Source organism: Pituophis catenifer, unplaced genomic scaffold (genome assembly GCF_029215685.1).
Source record: "Pituophis catenifer annectens isolate HBS135680 unplaced genomic scaffold, rPitCat1.0.hap2 SCAF_9, whole genome shotgun sequence".
NCBI lineage: Eukaryota > Metazoa > Chordata > Lepidosauria > Squamata > Colubridae > Pituophis > Pituophis catenifer.
The window spans coordinates 51,643-69,077 of record NW_027256889.1 but is presented as its reverse complement, the minus strand read 5'-3'; the positions used below and the strand labels follow the sequence as shown (position 1 = coordinate 69,077).

Sequence of the window (17,435 nt, the reverse complement as noted above, 5' to 3'; positions counted from 1 at the left end):
ATAGGAAGTGGTGTTGGATATGTTCGCTTTCTTAAGTTATTTGTAAAAAATGATAAAGGAGGGGTATAAATACAATAAACTCCAAAAAACAAAAGTTAAGACAATGTGTGTCACATATTGAAATGAAATGAAATGAAATATTCCAACTCATGTGGCTGATTAAAAAGATCTGTCCATTCAACCAATTGCCACACAGTCAGGGCAACTCAGGTGCTCATGCGCACAAACTTCTCATAAACGATCAAAACCTACCTGCTCGCTCCGAGCTCTCTGCTCATCTGCCCAAGCTTGGGGGAGGCTACCTCCCTTTCTCCGCCCACCTCCCCACCCTCGCAGCTTCCCAGGCTTTCCGCCGCAGCGCCGCCGGCCAGCCGAGGGAACGGCCGAGATGGCGGCGGAGGGCTGGGACTGCCCCGCCACGCGCGCCCGCCTGGAGGCCGCCTACTTCCCGCCGGGCTACAGAGGCCAGGAGCTGGAGGACTTCTGGGCTTTCTTCTGGCGCCTGCGGGGCTTCTGCGAGCGGCGGGGGTCCGGCGCAGGGGACCGGCCGGCCTACGATCCCAAGTGCCGCCTGAACCTGCGGCTGCCCCGGCGAGAGCCGCCCGGCGTGTCTCCGGCGCTAGCGCGCCACTTCGGCCTAGCACTGCTCCGCTTCCTGGACTTCGCGCAGCGGCGGAGCTTGGCTCGGCTGGCGCGGCTGCAGCGGGAGCGTGCCGCTTTGCCCATCGCCCGCTCGCGGGAGTCGTTGCTGGCCGCCCTGGCGCGCAGCCCGGTGGTGCTGGTGGCCGGGGACACGGGCTGCGGCAAGTCCACGCAGGTGCCCCAGTTCCTGCTGGCCGCCGGCTACGCCCACGTGGCCTGCACCCAGCCGCGGCGCCTGGCCTGCGTGGCCCTGGCCCAGCGCGTGGCCCGCGAGAGCCTGGGGCGCTTCGGGGACCAGGTGACCACAGGCGCGCGGGCGGTGGGGGGCAGGCGGGGCGAGTGGCGGGGAACCGTTGGGGGCCTGGAGCAACCGCTCTCCTTTCCCTGCGCAGGTCGGCTACCAGATCCGCTTCGAGAGCGCCCGCTCGCCGGCCACGCGCATCGTCTTCCTGACCGAAGGGCTGCTCCTGCGCCAGGCCCAGCGGGAGCCCACGCTGCCCGCCTACCGGGTGCTGATCGTGGATGAGGTTCACGAGCGGCACCTGCATTGCGACTTCCTGCTGGGCGTCCTGCGTCGGCTTTTGGCTTCCCGGGCTGACCTCAAGCTGGTGCTCATGTCTGCCACCATCAACATCCAGCTCTTTGCCGACTATTTTGGCGACGCTCCTGTGATCCAGGTTCCTGGACGCCTCTTCCCCATCACGGTGAGGATGCGGGAAGAATATTGGGGATGGGGGGCTTCTCTGCCAGCAAGGTGGCCTTCTCCTTGGAGCAGGTCCCAAGGCTGCCTCTGCAAAGGTGTGGGGGTTGTGCTGTGGGTTCCTTCCAACCAGGGGATAGAATGAGGAGGGCTTTATGTTTTAGGCACCCTTCAAAAAAGTTGGTGTGTCCAGCTCTGTGCTTCTTGATCTCTCAGATGGCTTTCCACACGGGTATTCTTCTGGGCTGCTCCATGCTGATTGTGTTGAAGAAAGTACTCCTAGGCCCATTTTGCAGTCTTCGGGGGCTGTATTTGCTCACCCCACCTAGTCAACATCTACACAAAACTACTGGGTTGGGGTTTGGTATCATCAATGTGCTGATGTTACATCTTTTGACCCCAGTCCGGCTGCTAAAGTCCTGTCCCTTTGCCTGGAGGCTGTGCTGGTTTGGCTGGGGAGGAACTGCCTCCAAACCCACCGGGACTGAGTGGCTGTGTGTTTGGGTCACCCAGATCTGGGGATGCTCTATGAATGTGGGGTGACATGTCCCCATTCAAGTTGGTGGACAATCTGGGGATGTTCCTGGATTCACAGTTCCTGCTCACAGAGCAGCTATGGCCAGGAAGGCTTTTGCACAACTCAACTGAGGTGCCAATTGTGCTTTCTCAGCTTAGAAGGCCCTGCAGTCAGTCACGCAGGTACTAGTCGCCTTGTGGCTTGGCTACTGCAATTCATTGTACCTGGGGCTGCCCTTGAAGACCACCCAGAAACTGGCCCAGAGCAACCTGCCTTTTGGAACAAGGTTCTCCCGAGAAATTGAAGGCCTGGCCTGCTGGTGTTTTGGAGGGCCTTTGGCAAGGGTGGTCGAAGCCCCTTCTGGGAAGTATGGGTTTGTTTGTTTTCATAGATTTGCCATCTTTTGTAGTATGTAGATTTCATACATCAAAATAAATAATAGTAATTTGCCAAGTCCTTGTATTCCCCCTACTCTGAGTTTTTAATCAGAAGCTGCCCATGTCCTTCCAGCTGTAGTTTTTGTAATACAGAAGGCTTAAAATTGTGGTTTGAAAGAAGACCAGGTTGGCCAACATGACCTCCTGTTCCACGCAGGTCATCTATGAACCCATCCGCCCTGAGGAAAGCAGCCGTGGGAGCAGGGAGAGACTGGGCGTCCAGCCCTTCCTGCGAGTGCTCCAGGCCATCGACCACAAGTATCCGCCAGAGGAGAGGGGAGACCTGCTCATCTTCCTCAGTGGGGTGGCTGAGATTGGGGCGGTGGTGGAGGCTGCACAGTCTTACGCGGCCTTCACCAAGCGCTGGGTGGTCCTTCCTCTTCACAGCACCCTCTCTGTGGCTGAGCAGGACAAGGTGAGTTGAGCAGAGTTAGAGAAGGTAAATTGCCTCCTCCCACTTTCAACGGTGAGAAGGCCTTGTTGTTATGGAGAGCAGTGGCCAATTAAATCCAGTATGGTGATGTCACCAGATTGGGTGTAGCTGGAATTTTGGGGCTCTTTCAGCTTGTGGTGGTCCTGATATCCTTGTGTTTTTTTCATGGAAAGAGGAGAAATCCTAGCAATAGCACTTAGACTGACATACCGCCCCATAGCGCTTCATGGCACTGTCTAAGCCGTTCATAAATGTAGAGTCAGAGTTTCTGGGGGTGGCAGCTAATGGAAGCTTTCCAGGTTTCTGTTGCAGTTTTTGTTATCTTTCTGTGGCCAGAGAGATGCAACTTTAAAAAAAACACCCCAGAATCTCTTAATGACTGCTGTCCTTGCTCTTCAGGTCTTTGACCTTGCTCCGCCAGGAGTCCGGAAGTGCATAATTTCCACCAATATTGCCGAGACTTCCGTGACCATCGATGGGGTCCGGTTTGTTGTGGATGCAGGTGAGAGTTCTTCCTCCCCTCACCCTCCAGGTTTGGCTGATGGAGGAAAGCTGCTTTTTTTCACCCAGGAAGCAAACCATGGTACAGGAAAGTGGCTTTCTGTGGAGATGATCTTGAAGGGAATATTCAGGCAAAGCCATTCCAGAAGCAATGGGGGCAGAAGGGAAAGAAGAGCTCAGGCTATCTCCTCCCTGGGGCGTAAGGGGGAGGGGAGGAGGAGGGCCCCAAGCAGACTCCCATCGGAGAGCCCTCCTGGTGTCCTGGGGCGTTGTGATCTGATTTGGTGCACAGGGTTCACCTGTGTTATTTCTCCTTTCCCAGGACTCAGACCATGTTTCTGCCCTCATTTTTGTAGAGCTTCTGGATGTTCCCTTCCAGGTCATCTCCATAATGCTACACTGTGGGGACGGACATGGGGGCCCCCAGAATGGAGTTGGGATTAATCAGCCTGGGCTGTTATGTGCAATTCTGTCTTTCCTTGGAATGGCACAAACTGGTCCAAGATAAATGGTGCTCTTCTCAAGATGCAGTATATATGAAATGTCAGGAAATTTGTTGCCTAGTCTGGGGTCACTAGATCTTGAAGCCCAACACTCTGTAACAGGTCCTGACCGAGAAAACCTACACCACTAATAGAGTAAGTTGGTTATGACCAGGGAACACCAGATGCCGACCCTAAAATTATCCAAGCACAAGACCTCCCCCCCCCCCCCCGGTATTTAAAACAACACACAGACATTGTCACTTAAATAAAAACAACAAGAATTGTTAGGATTAAGGAATGAGCAGATCCTGCATGAACCATCTAGTCTATACTCAAAAGATCTTGAAGTTCTGGTCTTCAAGTTGTTCCACAGGTCCTTCCAGAGTAGGACGCAGCCGATCCCTGAAATCCTGAAAGCAAGGCAGATAAATACTGGTGTGTGTGTGTGTGTGTGTGTGTGAGAGAGACCAGAAGGAGCACCCGGGTTTACCCTGAACTCTGGTCAACTACCAATCCACTGAAAAGCCCTATGGTATAATGAGACCCAAGAAGAGGAGAAGGTCCAGAACAGCCTGGAGCAGCTGCCTAACCCTGTGGGAGTAGATCCATCAGGGTGCCTATGAAGCCATCCTCCAAAGTCCCTCAAGTGAAACATAGCAACTCCCAACGTAAAACTACTGGTAGTAAATGGATACCAAGTCAGTTGACTGTAGATCAAGATCCCCAAGGTTTGAGCACAGGAAACGGCAGCAACCCTGGGCTTTGGAGACAGGAAGGAGAGGAGGGGAGGGGAGGAAGAGCAGTAATCTTTGGGAGGACCTGCAGAAGGAAACTGCCAAAGCATTTTGCCATGATTGATTCAGGTTATCAACAAAGGATGGATAAGCTTGAGTATCCCCAGGGCAAAAATAACATTGACTTCCAGTTGCTTTGCTGAAGGGAACAATATAAAGACTAAAAGATAACATGGACAACAGCATCTAGGAACAGAGTCTAGACCTCGGCGTCCAGCGATCAAAGACATCAATTGCTGATGATGGGCCCAAAAGGGCCTTATCTGAGGGTAGGACCATGAGAGACCCTCTCAGCTGAGCAGCCTGCCTGGTGATGACTGTTGGAAGACAAAAGGAGATGATGCTGGGCTTTTCCTCCTTTGATTGAGCTCTGGGCTTTGTTGCTGATAAATTTCCCAATCCTATTCTTGGGATACCTGCTTTGATATCTCTCCTTCCAAAGTTTTTCATGTCTCTCTTCCTCATGGTTGCCCTCCACTCCCCTTCTTTTCAGGAAAGGTGAAAGAGCTGAGCTATGACTCCAAGGCCAAGCTACATCGCCTCCAGGAGTTCTGGATCAGTCGAGCTAGTGCTGAGCAACGGAAGGGCCGGGCAGGCCGCACTGGGCCCGGAGTCTGCTACCGCCTCTATGCTGAATCAGACTATGACAATTTTGCCCCCTACCCATTGCCGGAGATCCAGCGAGTGGCACTGGATGCCCTGATTTTACAGGTAGGCTTGCTCCATGGTGGCTGTGATTCAAGGCGGCGTGTTGGGGGAGTCACGAGGAAGACCGCTGCTCCCTCCGGGTGCCTCAAACTGCACAAAGGGGAGGGCTGCAGGCTGTGCGGATCTGGCTCAGGAAGGTTTTGGCATCCAGTTGCAGAGTGCTGGCTGATGCCCAGCAGCCCTGCTGCTGGGGAAGCGCTTCCTTAGTGGAGGTCTTCTGAGAAGAACCACCACCATCTCCCACTTGTTCAGGGTGGGAACCTGGTTTGTGGGAAGCCCCACATTCCACTCCTAGCATGGGGATGCGATGGGGAGGTGTGTGGATAGACAGTAGATGATGAGAAAAGCTGTTTCCTGTCTGGGCTCTGGAAATCCGAGGCCAGTTGGCCTAGTTCTGGGCCACAGAAATGCCTTCCAAGGGCCTGTCTGGTCCCTCTGGGTCTTCCTGAACAAACCTATGGATTTCCCCTGGCCTTGAGAAAGAATTCCTTCTGCCCTCCCTTTTGCAGGTGGGAAGGGCAGGCAGGAGAGCAGCAGGGAAGAATTGGACGCAACGAGCAGGAGAGTCTGGGTCTTTTGGGGCCATCCCTGACCTGCTTGTTAAAATGAACCCACCCGCATTCTGCCCTCTGTTCCCAGATGAAGAGCATGGGCCTAGGCGATCCCCGAGTGTTCCCTTTCCTGGAGCCACCCCCTCGGGCCAGCCTGGAGGCAGCCCTGGGCTATCTAAAGCATCAGGGTGCCCTGGACTCAGCAGAGGCCCTAACACCCATTGGGACTCTCCTGGCTCAGCTGCCAGTTGATGTGGTGATTGGTGAGTGATGGGTGCAGCTGGTATCCCTGAGAATTAAGGCTTCTCCTTCTGGCCACTTTGAGTGCAGTTTGCTGGGTTGCTTCCAGATTCCTTGTCATCTCATAATCTGCCTGGTGTGTCTTCCTGGAACTGACAGCTCCATGCAGGGCTCAGATTGAGTTCCCTGGAGTGGGCATTGTGCTGGACTTTGCACAATGTTGGTGGGGCCTTTCGTGTTGGTGGGGCCTTTCGTGGCAGGGAGGAGTGGCTGCCTGGGTGGGCACTGCCTACTGCCTCATGCACTCTCTCCCTCTGCAGGGAAGATGCTGGTGTTGGGGACACTCCTGGACCTGGCTGCCCCGACGCTCACCATTGCCGCTGTCCTCAGCGTGCCCTCTCCCTTCCTGCACAGGGGCGGGGGACGCAGTGACCTGGACTGCCTGGCAGCCCGGCGAAGCCTGGGGAGCCCACTGGGAGACCCCCTGACCCTTTTGAATATCTTCAATGCCTGGGTCCAGGTAGGCAGGGCACAGGAAGTGCCATAGATACAGCATGAAGAGCTTGGCTTATTTATTTATTTATTGATTGATTGATTGATTGATTGATTTATAATTTATATACCGCCCTTCTCCCTGAGGACTCAGGGTGGTGCACAGCCAGAATTAAAAACATGAAATACAAATATTAAAAACAATTAAAATCTATATAAATTTGGCCCAAAATTTAAAAAACCACAAACCAATTAAACATTTAAAAATTTTAAAAAATTCTTCCTAAGCCAGCCCGGCTTGCTGGAAAAAGTGGGTTTTAAGGGCATGGCGGAAAGCACTGAGGTCTTGGATTCTCCTTATCTCTGGGGGCAGCTGATTCCAGAGGGTAGGTGCCCCCACAGAGAAGGCTCTCCCCCTGGGGGTCACCAGCCTACATTGTTTGGCTGATGGCACCCTGAGGAGGCCCTCTCTGTGGGAGCGCACGGGTCGCTGGGAGGTCGTCGGTAGCAGCAGGCGGTCTCGAAGATAACTAGGCCCTATGCCATGGAGCCAGTCCTTCCCTTCCTGGGTGACATCTTCCTCGAGAGCCAGAGGAGTGCCAGATAGGACGCTCTCCCTGTAGGGTCCTTTCCCAGCCCAGGGCCCTTGTGCAATAATATTTCTCTGGGTTCCCTGGATCTTCTTTTGGCATTTTCCTCTTGGCAACTGACACCCCATTTGAGGCAGCATCTTTCCATTCCTGCTCCAGGCAAGGGGATAGGAAGGTCTTGTTGGCATGTCTGTCCCTTACGTGGGGGATGGAGCTGGACTTTGCTCTCTCGCTGAGCCATGTGAGCCGGCTTCCCTTGTGTCTGGTTGGCAGGAGAAAGCGGCCAATCGCCGAGGATCCCAGCGGTGGTGCAGGCGTCGGGGCCTGGAGGAGCACCGACTCTACGAGATGGCCAATCTGCGGCGCCAGTTTCAGGTGGTGTCCGTTGAGAAGGGCTGGGAGTTAGGATGGCCGCTAGGCAGATGAAGCTGGACACCTGGTGGTGGGAAGCTCCCGGTGTGGTGTTGGTGAAATGGAGGAGTCGTGTTCTTTGTCTTCACTTGCAAGGACACCCTTTTCTCTTTGCAGAGAGAAGAGGAGGTGGGCTGGAAGGGGCTTCCGTAGCCTTGAGCAAGGGTGGGCTATCTTTTCCTTCCGGTTGCTCTTCCAGGAACTGCTGCGGGACCACCGACTGCTGCGCCCTCCTGCTCAGCCTTGTAGCTCCTACGCTCGACAGAGGAGACGGCGGGAACATCGAGAGCTGCACAGACTCAAGCGGGAGCATGAGCAGCAGGGTGGGCGCCGGCGGAAGCTGTTGCGGCTGCAGGAGGAGGAGCAGCAGCAGGAAGGAGGAGGGTCCCGTTTTTCATCTGGGGAAGAGGAGGAGGGCAGTTCCTGCCTAGACATTCAGGTGGGGCAAATGAGAGGAAGGGCCAGCTGACTTGCAGTCCCCCCCCAACACAGACACACAGACACACATACATACACACATATACATACATACAATTTTTATTACAGATTTTTAAAAAGGAAGATAACTAATACAAGCTAATATAAAGAAGAAGAGAAGGAAAAGAAAGAATTCAAAGAGAAAAAACCCAAAAATCAAGAAAGGGAAAAAAGATACAAAGAAGCAGCTTCTGATCTTCATAGCAGTTATATGTACAATTATAAACTTACCACTTACTCTATGGTTACAGGGGCGGCAGGATGGCTCAGCGGTTGAGATGCTGGGCTTGTCGGCTGAAAAGCTGGCAACTCAGGTTTGGGACCTGAAGACCACACAAAGGGGTGAGCTCCGTCCTCGCTGCACCTGCCAACCTAGCAGTTTGAAAGCAAATGCGGATAGATAAATAGGTACCATTTCTGTGGGAAGGTAACAGGGCTCAGTGATGTCATGCTGGCCTCCTGACCATGGAAATGTTGAAACTGAGATGAGCAGCGTGCTCTAGAGTCAGCAATGACTAGTGGATTTAATGGCCACAATTGGGACTAGAATTTCCATTGCTAAGCAATGTGGTTGTTAAGTGAGTCATGCCTGATTTTACAACCCTTCTTGCCACAGTTGTTAAGCAAATCATTGTGGTTGTTAAGTGAATTAGACGTTTATTAAGTGAATCCAGCTTCCGCATTGACTTGGTTTGTCAGAAACTGACTGGGAAGGTCACAAATAATGATCACGTGGCCCCATGTCATGGGGACCTACCGGTTGCCACGGCCCAAATTGTGGACTACTTTTAATACTGAATCTCCACACAATAATCTCACTGCATGTACGAAAACAAAGTTCCATGACTCTGGAGATTCTCAGTCATCCAGGCCTGGTTGTCCCAAAGGTGCTTTTTTAAAAGGCAATTGGACTTTCTGTTTTTTCTTTGAAGACGTTTTGCTTCTCATCCAAAAAACTTATTGGATGAGAAGCAGAACGTCTTCAAAGGAAAATACAGAAAAACTAGTTTCCTCTTGAAAAAGCATCTTTGGGACAAAGTTCCATGACTTTTTCCCAAATGTTTGTCCATAAATTCCAAAAGAGAAACTTATCAGTTTTTAAAATCTTCTGAATTTATATATATATATATATAAAATACACACACACACACACACACACACACACACACACACACACACATTTGTCAACGTATTAGATAATAAGTATAAACATAGATTGGATACATGAAATAGATACAAATTTGATTTGATTTGATTTGATTTATATTTATATGATTTAAATAGAGGAAACATTAGGACAGGGACAGTAGGCACGCTGATGCGTTTATGCACACCCAAAATCCAGAATTTTCTAGCTTTTTGCATGTCCACCAAGCATTGGCCCTTTCTCTAAGGACACTGTGGCCCCTTCTCTATCGTTCTGTTTTCAGTGGCTGCTTCCATGGGAGCAGCAGGCCCTCTCTCCTGGGGGGAGTGGGGGGAGTGGCGTCTTGGCCTCTGAAAGGAATTATTATTATTATTATTATTATTATTATTATTATTATTATTTATTATTTTTCAGATTTCTATACCACCCTTCTCCTTTCGGACTCAGGGCAGTGAACAGCCAAAATAAAACATTTGTACACAAAAGTTAAAATAGATTTAAAATAATTAAATAAAGTTTGGCCCATAATTTAAAACATTTCAATTAAAATCAATATCAAATTTTAAAAACCCACCATAAAATCAGGACAGCCCGGCTAACTGAAAAAAATAGTTTTTAAAGGCCCGATGAAAAGTCCGGAGGTCTGGGATCACTCGTATCTCTGGGGGTAGATTGTTCCAGAGGGTAGGTGCCACCACAGAGAAGGCTCTCCCCCTGGGGGTCACCAGCCGACATTGTCTGGCCGACGGCATCCTGAAGAGGCCCTCTCTGTGGGAGCGAACTGGCCGGTGGGAGGCAATTGGTGGCAGAAGGTGGTCCCATAAGTACCCCGGCCCTAAGCCATGGAGCGCTTTAAAGGTGATCACCAACACCTTGAAGCGCACCCAGAAGTCCACCGGAAGCCAATGCAGCTCACGCAGGAGAGGAGTCACATGGGAGCACCCCGTCGCTCCCATAATCCCCCGCGCGGCCACATTCTGCACCAGTTGGAGCCTCCGGGTGCACCCCAAGAGGAGCCCCATGTAGAGAGTGTTACAATAGTCCAGACGAGAAGTGACGAGTGCTTGAGTGAGCGTGCGTAGGGAGTCCCAATTCAGAAAGGGGCGCAACTGGCGTATCAGGCGAACCTGATAAAAAGCCACCCTGGCTACGGCCGTCATATGCTCTTCTAAAAACAGCCGTGCGTCCAGGAGGACGCCCAAGTTTCGGGCCCTTTCCATGGGGGCCAATGATTCGCCCTCAATAATCAGCAATGGTGCCAGCTGGCTATACTGGGACGCCGGCAGCCACAGCCACTCGGTCTTGGAAGGGTTGAGTCGAAGCCTGTTTCTCCCCATCCAGACCCGCACGCCCTCCAGGCACTGGGACATCACTTCCAAGGCATTACTGGGATGGTCTGGGGTGGAGATGTACAATTGAGTATCATCAGCGTACTGATGGAACTCCACCCCAAAACCACGGATGATCTCACCCAGGGGCTTCACATAAATGTTGAACAGGAGGGGCGAGAGGACCGACCCTTGTGGCACCCCACAAACAAGGCGCCTCGGGGTTGACCGCTGCCCCCCTGTCAACACAGATTGCGACCGGTCGGAGAGATAGGAGGAGAACCACCGCAAGACGGTGCCCCCCACTCCCAGTCCCTCCAGCCGGCACAACATGATACCATGGATGATGGTATCAAAAGTCGTTGAGAGATCTAACAGGACCAGGATAGAGGAGTAACCCCTACCCCGAGCCCTCCAGAGATCATCCACCAACGCGACCAATGCCGTTGCCGTGCTGTACCCAGGTCTGAAGCCGGACTGGAGCGGATCTAAATAGACAGCTTCATCTAGGTACCGGGGAAGCTGTCGCGCCACCACACTCTCAACAACCTTCGCAATAAAACGAAGGTTGGAAACTGGACGATAGTTAGCCAAAACAGCCGGATCCAGGGAGGGCTTCTTGAGGAGGGGCCTCACAACCGCCTCTTTCAAGGCGGCCGGCAGAGCACCCTCACTCAAAGAAGTGTTAATAATCCCCTGGAGCCAGCCTCGTGTAACCTGGGAAGCCAACACCAACCAGGAGGGACACGGGTCCAATAAACATGTGGTCGCGTTCAGCCCTCCCAAGATCCTGTCCACGTCCTCGGGAGCCACAGGATCAAACTCCTCCCAGATAACACTCTCAAGGCCTGCCTCAGTCATCTCGTCTGAACTAACCCAGTCAGCGGCCAAGTCTTCCCGAATCTGAGTTATTTTATCATACAGATACTGTACAAAATCCTCAGCTCGGCCCTGCAAGGGGTCATCCCGCACTCCCAGATGGAGGAGGGAGCTGGTCACCCTAAACAGGGCGGCTGGGCGGTTATCTGATGACGCGATAAGAGCGGCAAAATAGCTAGATTTCGCCGCTTTTATCGCCACTAGGTAGGTCTTAATGTGAGACCTTACCAGTGTCAAGTCAGATTCAGATCAGCTGGCCCTCCAACCGCTCTCTAAGCGTCTTTTCCGGCGCTTCATCTCCCTCAGCTCCTCGGAGAACCAAGGAGCTAAGTGAGTTCAGAGTTGAGTCAGAGGCCGCAAAGACACGACACGGTCCAAAGCCCCGGCGGCCGCACTGTCCCAGGCAGCCACCAGGGCTTCAGCCGAGTCGTGAGCCAGAGTCTCAGGAAATGGCCCAAGCTCCATCTGGAACCTATCAGGATCCATCAGGCGCCTAGGGCAGAACCACCTGGTCGGCTCTGCCTCCCTGCGACGGGGTGCGGCAGTCAGAAAGTCAAGTCGAAGGAGCGAGTGGTCAGACCATGACAAGGGTTCAATGCCTATATCCCCTATATCAAGGCCACTCAACCACTGACCAGAGATAAAGTCCAGAGTGTGTCCACCTATGTGAGTAGGGCCATGAATTACTTGGGTCAGGTCCATGGCCGTCATGGAAGCCATGAACTCCCGAGCTACCTCAGACGTTTCACCGATAGATGGCAGGTTGAAATCCCCCATGACCACAAGTCGGGGGGTATCAGCCGCCACCTCAACTATGACGTTGAGGAATTCGGGCAGGATCGCTGCCACGTGGCAGGGAGCCAGGTACGTGATCAACAAACCCATCTGCACCCCACAACCCCACTTCACAAAAAGGGACTCACATCTGGCTATCTGAGGTACAGTGGTCTCCCTCGGATCAAGACCTCTTAGAATGACCGCTACCCCCCCCGCCCCTGCCCTGAGCTCTCGGCTGATGAAATGCATGGAAGCCTGGTGGGCACATATCCACGAGGGGAACCCCCCCTCATGGCCCAACCAGGTCTCCGTAATACCTGCCAGGTCCGCTCCCCACTCCTGAATAAGGTCACAAATGAGGGGGGGGGGCTTATTTACTACGCTGGTCACTTTGGAAAGCACAGGGAGGCTTCCTGCCTCACCCGGAAGTGGATGTTTGCAACATGGGGAGGGTGGAACAGGGGCCTTTGGCCTGGTCCTTCTAGAGGGCCCCTGAAGCACTTTGGGGGGGGGTGTCTTTCCAACGGAACACTGGGGCTGAGGGCTGAAAGGGAGAGTGGATATGTGCCTGTGTCTGCCTTTCTGCATCTGCAGGCAGCTGGTTGTATTGTCGCCTTGCAGGATGTGAATTTTCAGCTGCGGCATGATATGGAGGAGCTGCAGGCAGCTGCCTGTGAAGGCCACGGTCTCTCGGCCGACCAGCTGGCTCTGCTGCAGCTGGTGCTGGCTCAGGGCCTTTATCCTCAGCTGGCTGCCCCCGACCCTTTCAACGAGACCCGCAAGGATTCGGAACAGGCAGGTGTCCCTGCTGGCCCTACTAGCCGCTTTGTCCTACTGAAGGTCAAAGGGGGCTGGAGTCAGGCCCGGCATTGCAGGGGGAAGGTCTTTCTAGACATTAGTGGTCTCCTAATCGGTCCGCTGCTGTGACTCACCCCTGCTTGTTTATTTCTTGTTTTATTTCTTGCTTCAGTCTGTATAGCCGCCTATCTTAAATCCCGCACATGATCTGGGTGGCCTGCAGCAGTTAAGCACAAAACAAAAGAATACAATATATAAACAGTTAAAAGATCCGATGAAACCATTCTTGTGTGCTCTCCAGATCTTCCACACGAGAGAGAAAGCTGGCCTTGTCCTGCACCCGACCAGTGTGTTTGCTGATGCTCCAGAACTGCTGCATTCGGACTCCAAGGCTGGCAAGGATCCAGGTGAGGAGGAAGCCCATCAGCCCCAGGAAAATCTCAACTCCCGCTGGCCTCAAGAGAGATCTTGGTTACCTGAGAGAGTCAGGAGCTTCTTTTCGGCTTTCTGGTTTTCCTGGTATTCCTTGGAGGTTTCCTGGACTGGAAATCATGGTTCTAGCCAGACTTTGAAATGAAGTTATGACGGTGTGGGAGGAGGAGGGAAAACCCAGGTTTTCATCCCAGGATTGTTTTAACAGAAGGACTAAATAATTTCACTGGAAAAAAATATGGGGGGGGAAATGAGCCTTATCCATCTGAAGGTTCTGTTGCTACTTATTTATAATTCTTACCAGGTGTAATGGTCCGTTCCTCTGCAATGGTTTGAATGACAGAGTGGCTTCTTGAAATGTTGTTGGCTGAGTGCTGCATCCTGAGCAGACTGGGAAAGAAAAAAAAAAGTCAATTAGATTTGAAATGAAGGAAAACCTCGGATAACATTTTTTAGAACTAACAACTCCTGTCAACGCAATTCACAAATGACAACTCATATTTCTATTGTGGAAGATTTATTGTGTACTCATTCTACATCTTCTTTTATTGTTTTTTATTCATGTCACGATTAAAATAAGGCATAGAGACTTTTGGGTCTGGCTTTCTTCTGCACCTGGAGGGCAGTTGGCAGTCCTGGGTCATGTAAAGGTTGCACTGAAGCAGCCAAGACGTGGATGTTGCAAGAAGCTGCAAACAGGCTATCCTCTCCTTTCGTGGCTGTTTCAGCTGGAGGGCCATCAAGGGTGGGAATAAGATTTTTCCAGAGTTTAGGAAGAATGGGAATAGGCCTTCAGAGGGACCTGAGGGAGTGGCTTTCCTGCCCACAGATGCCAAGGAGAGGATGAGCAGGCACCCCCAAGTCCTGTCCTTCGTCTCATTGCTGGAGACCCACAAGCCCTACCTGGTGAACTGTCTTCGCCTGCCGGCACTGCAGGTGAGTGGGCTCTGGCAGGCTGTGTGTCTCGCTCTGCCCCTTCGGTTCTCTTCTTCCTGAAACAGCTGCTTTTTCCCCCAGGTGTTACTGCTTTTGGCTCGCTCTCTCGATACCAACGCTGACTGCACACGTATTGTGGCTGACTCCTGGCTTGAACTCCAAGTCCCCATGGCAGAGGTAGCCATGCGGATGCTCGGCATTGCTCTACGCCTCCGGGCCTCTTGGGACAAAGTGTTGGACAGATGTCTGCAAAGATTGGCAGGCCAGGCTGGGGAGGAAGAAGAGACAGAGGCACCAACCAGTGGCCCAGAAGTGTGCCAACTCACACACGAACTGTTGAGCTTTCTGAAGATGGAGGTGCGTGGCTATGCCATAGGGAGACAGGTGGAGGCTGGCCAAACTTGGTAGGCTGCTGTCTGGAGAGAGGTTGTGGCTGCTGGGTTAAGGAGTGGAGGAGGAACCTCCCTGCTAGTCAGGAGCAAGGGCTCAGCTTCTCTGCTGCTGGTCTGAGCATCTCTGGTTGTCCCTTTAGGTCCAGTACAGCTTCCGGCGAATGACCCTTCTGGAGCAGCAGCACCTTTATGGAGGCCCTCAGATGGCACCTGAGGAGGCTAAAGGGCTGCCCAGTTTCTTCCAGGGGGTGCAGCTGGTGCCCCACGAGGTGAAAGGTGGCTACAGGATTGGCGAGTTCCTGACATTTAATTGTCTGGCAGTGAGTCCAGGAAGGGACAGGGTGAAAGAAGAACTCCTGCGTTTGGGGGTGTTTTTCGTTCCTGGCTGTGGGAGGGGGCAGCAGCCCACCCGCCCTGTGACTACTGTCTTCTTATACCTCCACAGGGAGAGGGAGACCTGTACAATGACTGCCTGCGCAGTTTCTGGACGTGCCCACGATGCGGCCTCTACATGCCCTTCACTCCTCTGGAGCGTGTGGCCCATGAAGAGGGCTGCCGGTCTCCTGACCCTCAGGACGGGGAGCCTGGCCACAAAGGCAAGTCCTTTTGTAGCTGCATTTTCAGCGGGGTCTCCTGGCATTTGGGAAGGAGAAGGGCAGGGTCTCATCTTCAGAGCTGGAACACTGGGGTCCTTCTCATTGTGCATTCTCTGCCCCCCTCCCCCCCAGGGCCCAGAGGGGGTGCAGCGGAAGCTGCCTCTGGCACCTGTGCCCTGCAGCAACTCTACCACTGTGCCGTCTGCCAGGACAGCCTGCACCTTACACCCACAGAAATCCTGAAGCATCGGAAGCAGCATCAGGGGTACCTGTGAAAGGACCCTTAGCTGATTCTCACAGTTGGATAACTCCCTGGAACTGGCTGTGGCTTGGAGGATGAGCCCAGAGAAAGGGGAGGCTGGCTGCTCCCCAACAAACATAATTTGACCCCATCAAGGTGAATGAGTCACTGTGGGGCATGCCTGGCATTGCTGCAATAACCTTGGAACTGATGTGGGCATACTGTAAATGTCAGGCATTACTTATTTTATTGCGGTCATTAACCAGCACATTTTTAACCATTCTGCTAAAATAAAATATGCTAATTTTAAGATGGGATTATGAGGATGTTTTAATAATAAAAATAAAATCAACTATACCAATGTTCAAATGGCAATAGAAATTCTGAAAATAGAAAACCAAACAAAAAGGAAACAATCCAGTTTGAAAAGATCTACAAGAAACTCAAACTATAATAAAAATGATGGATGGATAAAAAAAATTGAAGATGAATTTATTAAAAATCAAATGAAGAACAAGAGCAGAAATAGCTAAAATTGGGTGAAAAGGATTACAAACAACATTTGGAAATCATCAATTTTAGCTCAAATATCTGACCAGCTGCCATCCCATTATAGCTAAACATCTTAAAATTGAAAGGTGGAAACTGCCTCAAAGCATCAAGACCTGGGCCATACCTGTGGTATAATTAAAAACCTCTTTTTTACAACCCTGTAATCCCTTAATTTGGGATAGAGTCGGTGACTGGATGGTGCTGAGGGTTTACTGGCTGGATGCCCTTCTTGACGCCTACAGTAAGTTTGCAGCAAATATTTTCTCTTTGCACCTCAGGAGTGCAAACCTGCTGCTGCCTCAGATTGAACTCTCAACCTTCCTAGGGGGAGACGAGCATCTTCACTACTAGGCCACCACGCCACTTAATTCCTGGGATACAATAGACTGCTGGAATTATTAATGGAAACAGCTCAAATGGGCAGTTTAGACTAAAAAACAAGAAAGATAATGACTATGTACTATGCATTATATCCCTGTAGTGATAGTGATCAATTATATCTGCCCCACAAAAATGGAGGCAGAGGTTTACTGCGAGTCAAACTGCTGAAGAAGAAAAACATGCATGGCTAATTACATAAAAGATTGCCAAGAACAAGCATAATTGGAACATACTGAATGTTCAGGAAACAAAACATGAATATTGAAATAATGTAATAAAAACAAGAACCGACTGCTGGTAATCCATGGTCAATTTCTATAAAAGATCAAGGGGAAAGCAGATAAAAGTTAAAACCTGGCAATGGTTTTAAATTTACAACAAAGAAAGTTACTCTGTTTTCTAAAATTATTGGCTCCCCAGATCTCAATCTTGCTAAGCTTTTTGCTTTTTGAGTCAAAATCCTTTAATATAGTATTTTCCCCCTCTTGTTTCCAAAACAAAAACAACTAAGTCTTTTATTTTTTTCCTACTGTTTGGAAGACCTCTCTTAAATTGAAATTAATTGTATCCAAAAGTGTTGTAAGAAAATGATGCTTTCGCATATCGCGTCCATAAAGGCTGCACAGTGGTTTTGAGTGTGATGGTAATTCTTCAGCTCCTAAGATGCTCAACCCATAGACCCCAGGAGAGACTCAATTCCCAGAGTCTCACTAGGAGCAGCTGTCCAGAGCACAAATGGCCCATCTCTCAATCTATATCTCCAGAGAGAATTTCATTGGTCAAAAGTTGTTGCCTGGCTGTTGATCTTTGCTGTCCCTCCTGGCATAAATGCTCACAAGGGCATCTAACCCACCATAGGTCCTCACCTAGAAGACTGAAATCACAGGTGTTGGCAAGCCTGATTTTGTGATCGACAGAAGGGAAACCATAAAGGTTTTGGGAATGACCACCTTGGTTAGGTGGGTGGCTTCTGTCCATGTCCAGCAATTTCTTTCATC

The 17,435-nt window shown here is 51.4% G+C and overlaps 1 protein-coding gene across 1 annotated transcript; it reads left to right on the top strand.

The window, feature by feature from the left end:
* The first annotated feature begins 360 nt into the window (after positions 1-360).
* On the top strand, positions 361-16,664 carry DHX34 (DExH-box helicase 34). Its single transcript, XM_070950251.1, has 15 exons — positions 361-940; positions 1,035-1,346; positions 2,454-2,711; positions 3,129-3,231; positions 5,003-5,220; positions 5,857-6,031; positions 6,329-6,528; positions 7,364-7,465; positions 7,701-7,940; positions 12,731-12,904; positions 13,209-13,314; positions 14,169-14,275; positions 14,357-14,632; positions 14,808-15,263; positions 15,396-16,664. The coding sequence occupies exons 1-15, from the start codon at positions 389-391 to the stop codon at positions 15,504-15,506; spliced, it is 3,390 nt and encodes a 1,129-aa protein (XP_070806352.1). The 5' UTR covers positions 361-388; the 3' UTR covers positions 15,507-16,664.
* Positions 16,665-17,435: the final 771 nt, after the last annotated feature.

What these genes read in the sequence shown, in the direction of transcription:
- DHX34 (XM_070950251.1), top strand. Translation starts at nt 389, where the DNA reads ATGGCGGCGGAGGGCTGGGACTGCCCCGCCACGCGCGCCCGCCTGGAG. An exon ending in GACGCCTCTTCCCCATCACG is followed by an intron (nt 1,347 to 2,453) that starts GTGAGGATGCGG and finishes TGTTCCACGCAG; the next exon opens with GTCATCTATGAACCCATCCG. An exon ending in TTCGCCTGCCGGCACTGCAG is followed by an intron (nt 14,276 to 14,356) that starts GTGAGTGGGCTC and finishes TTTTTCCCCCAG; the next exon opens with GTGTTACTGCTTTTGGCTCG.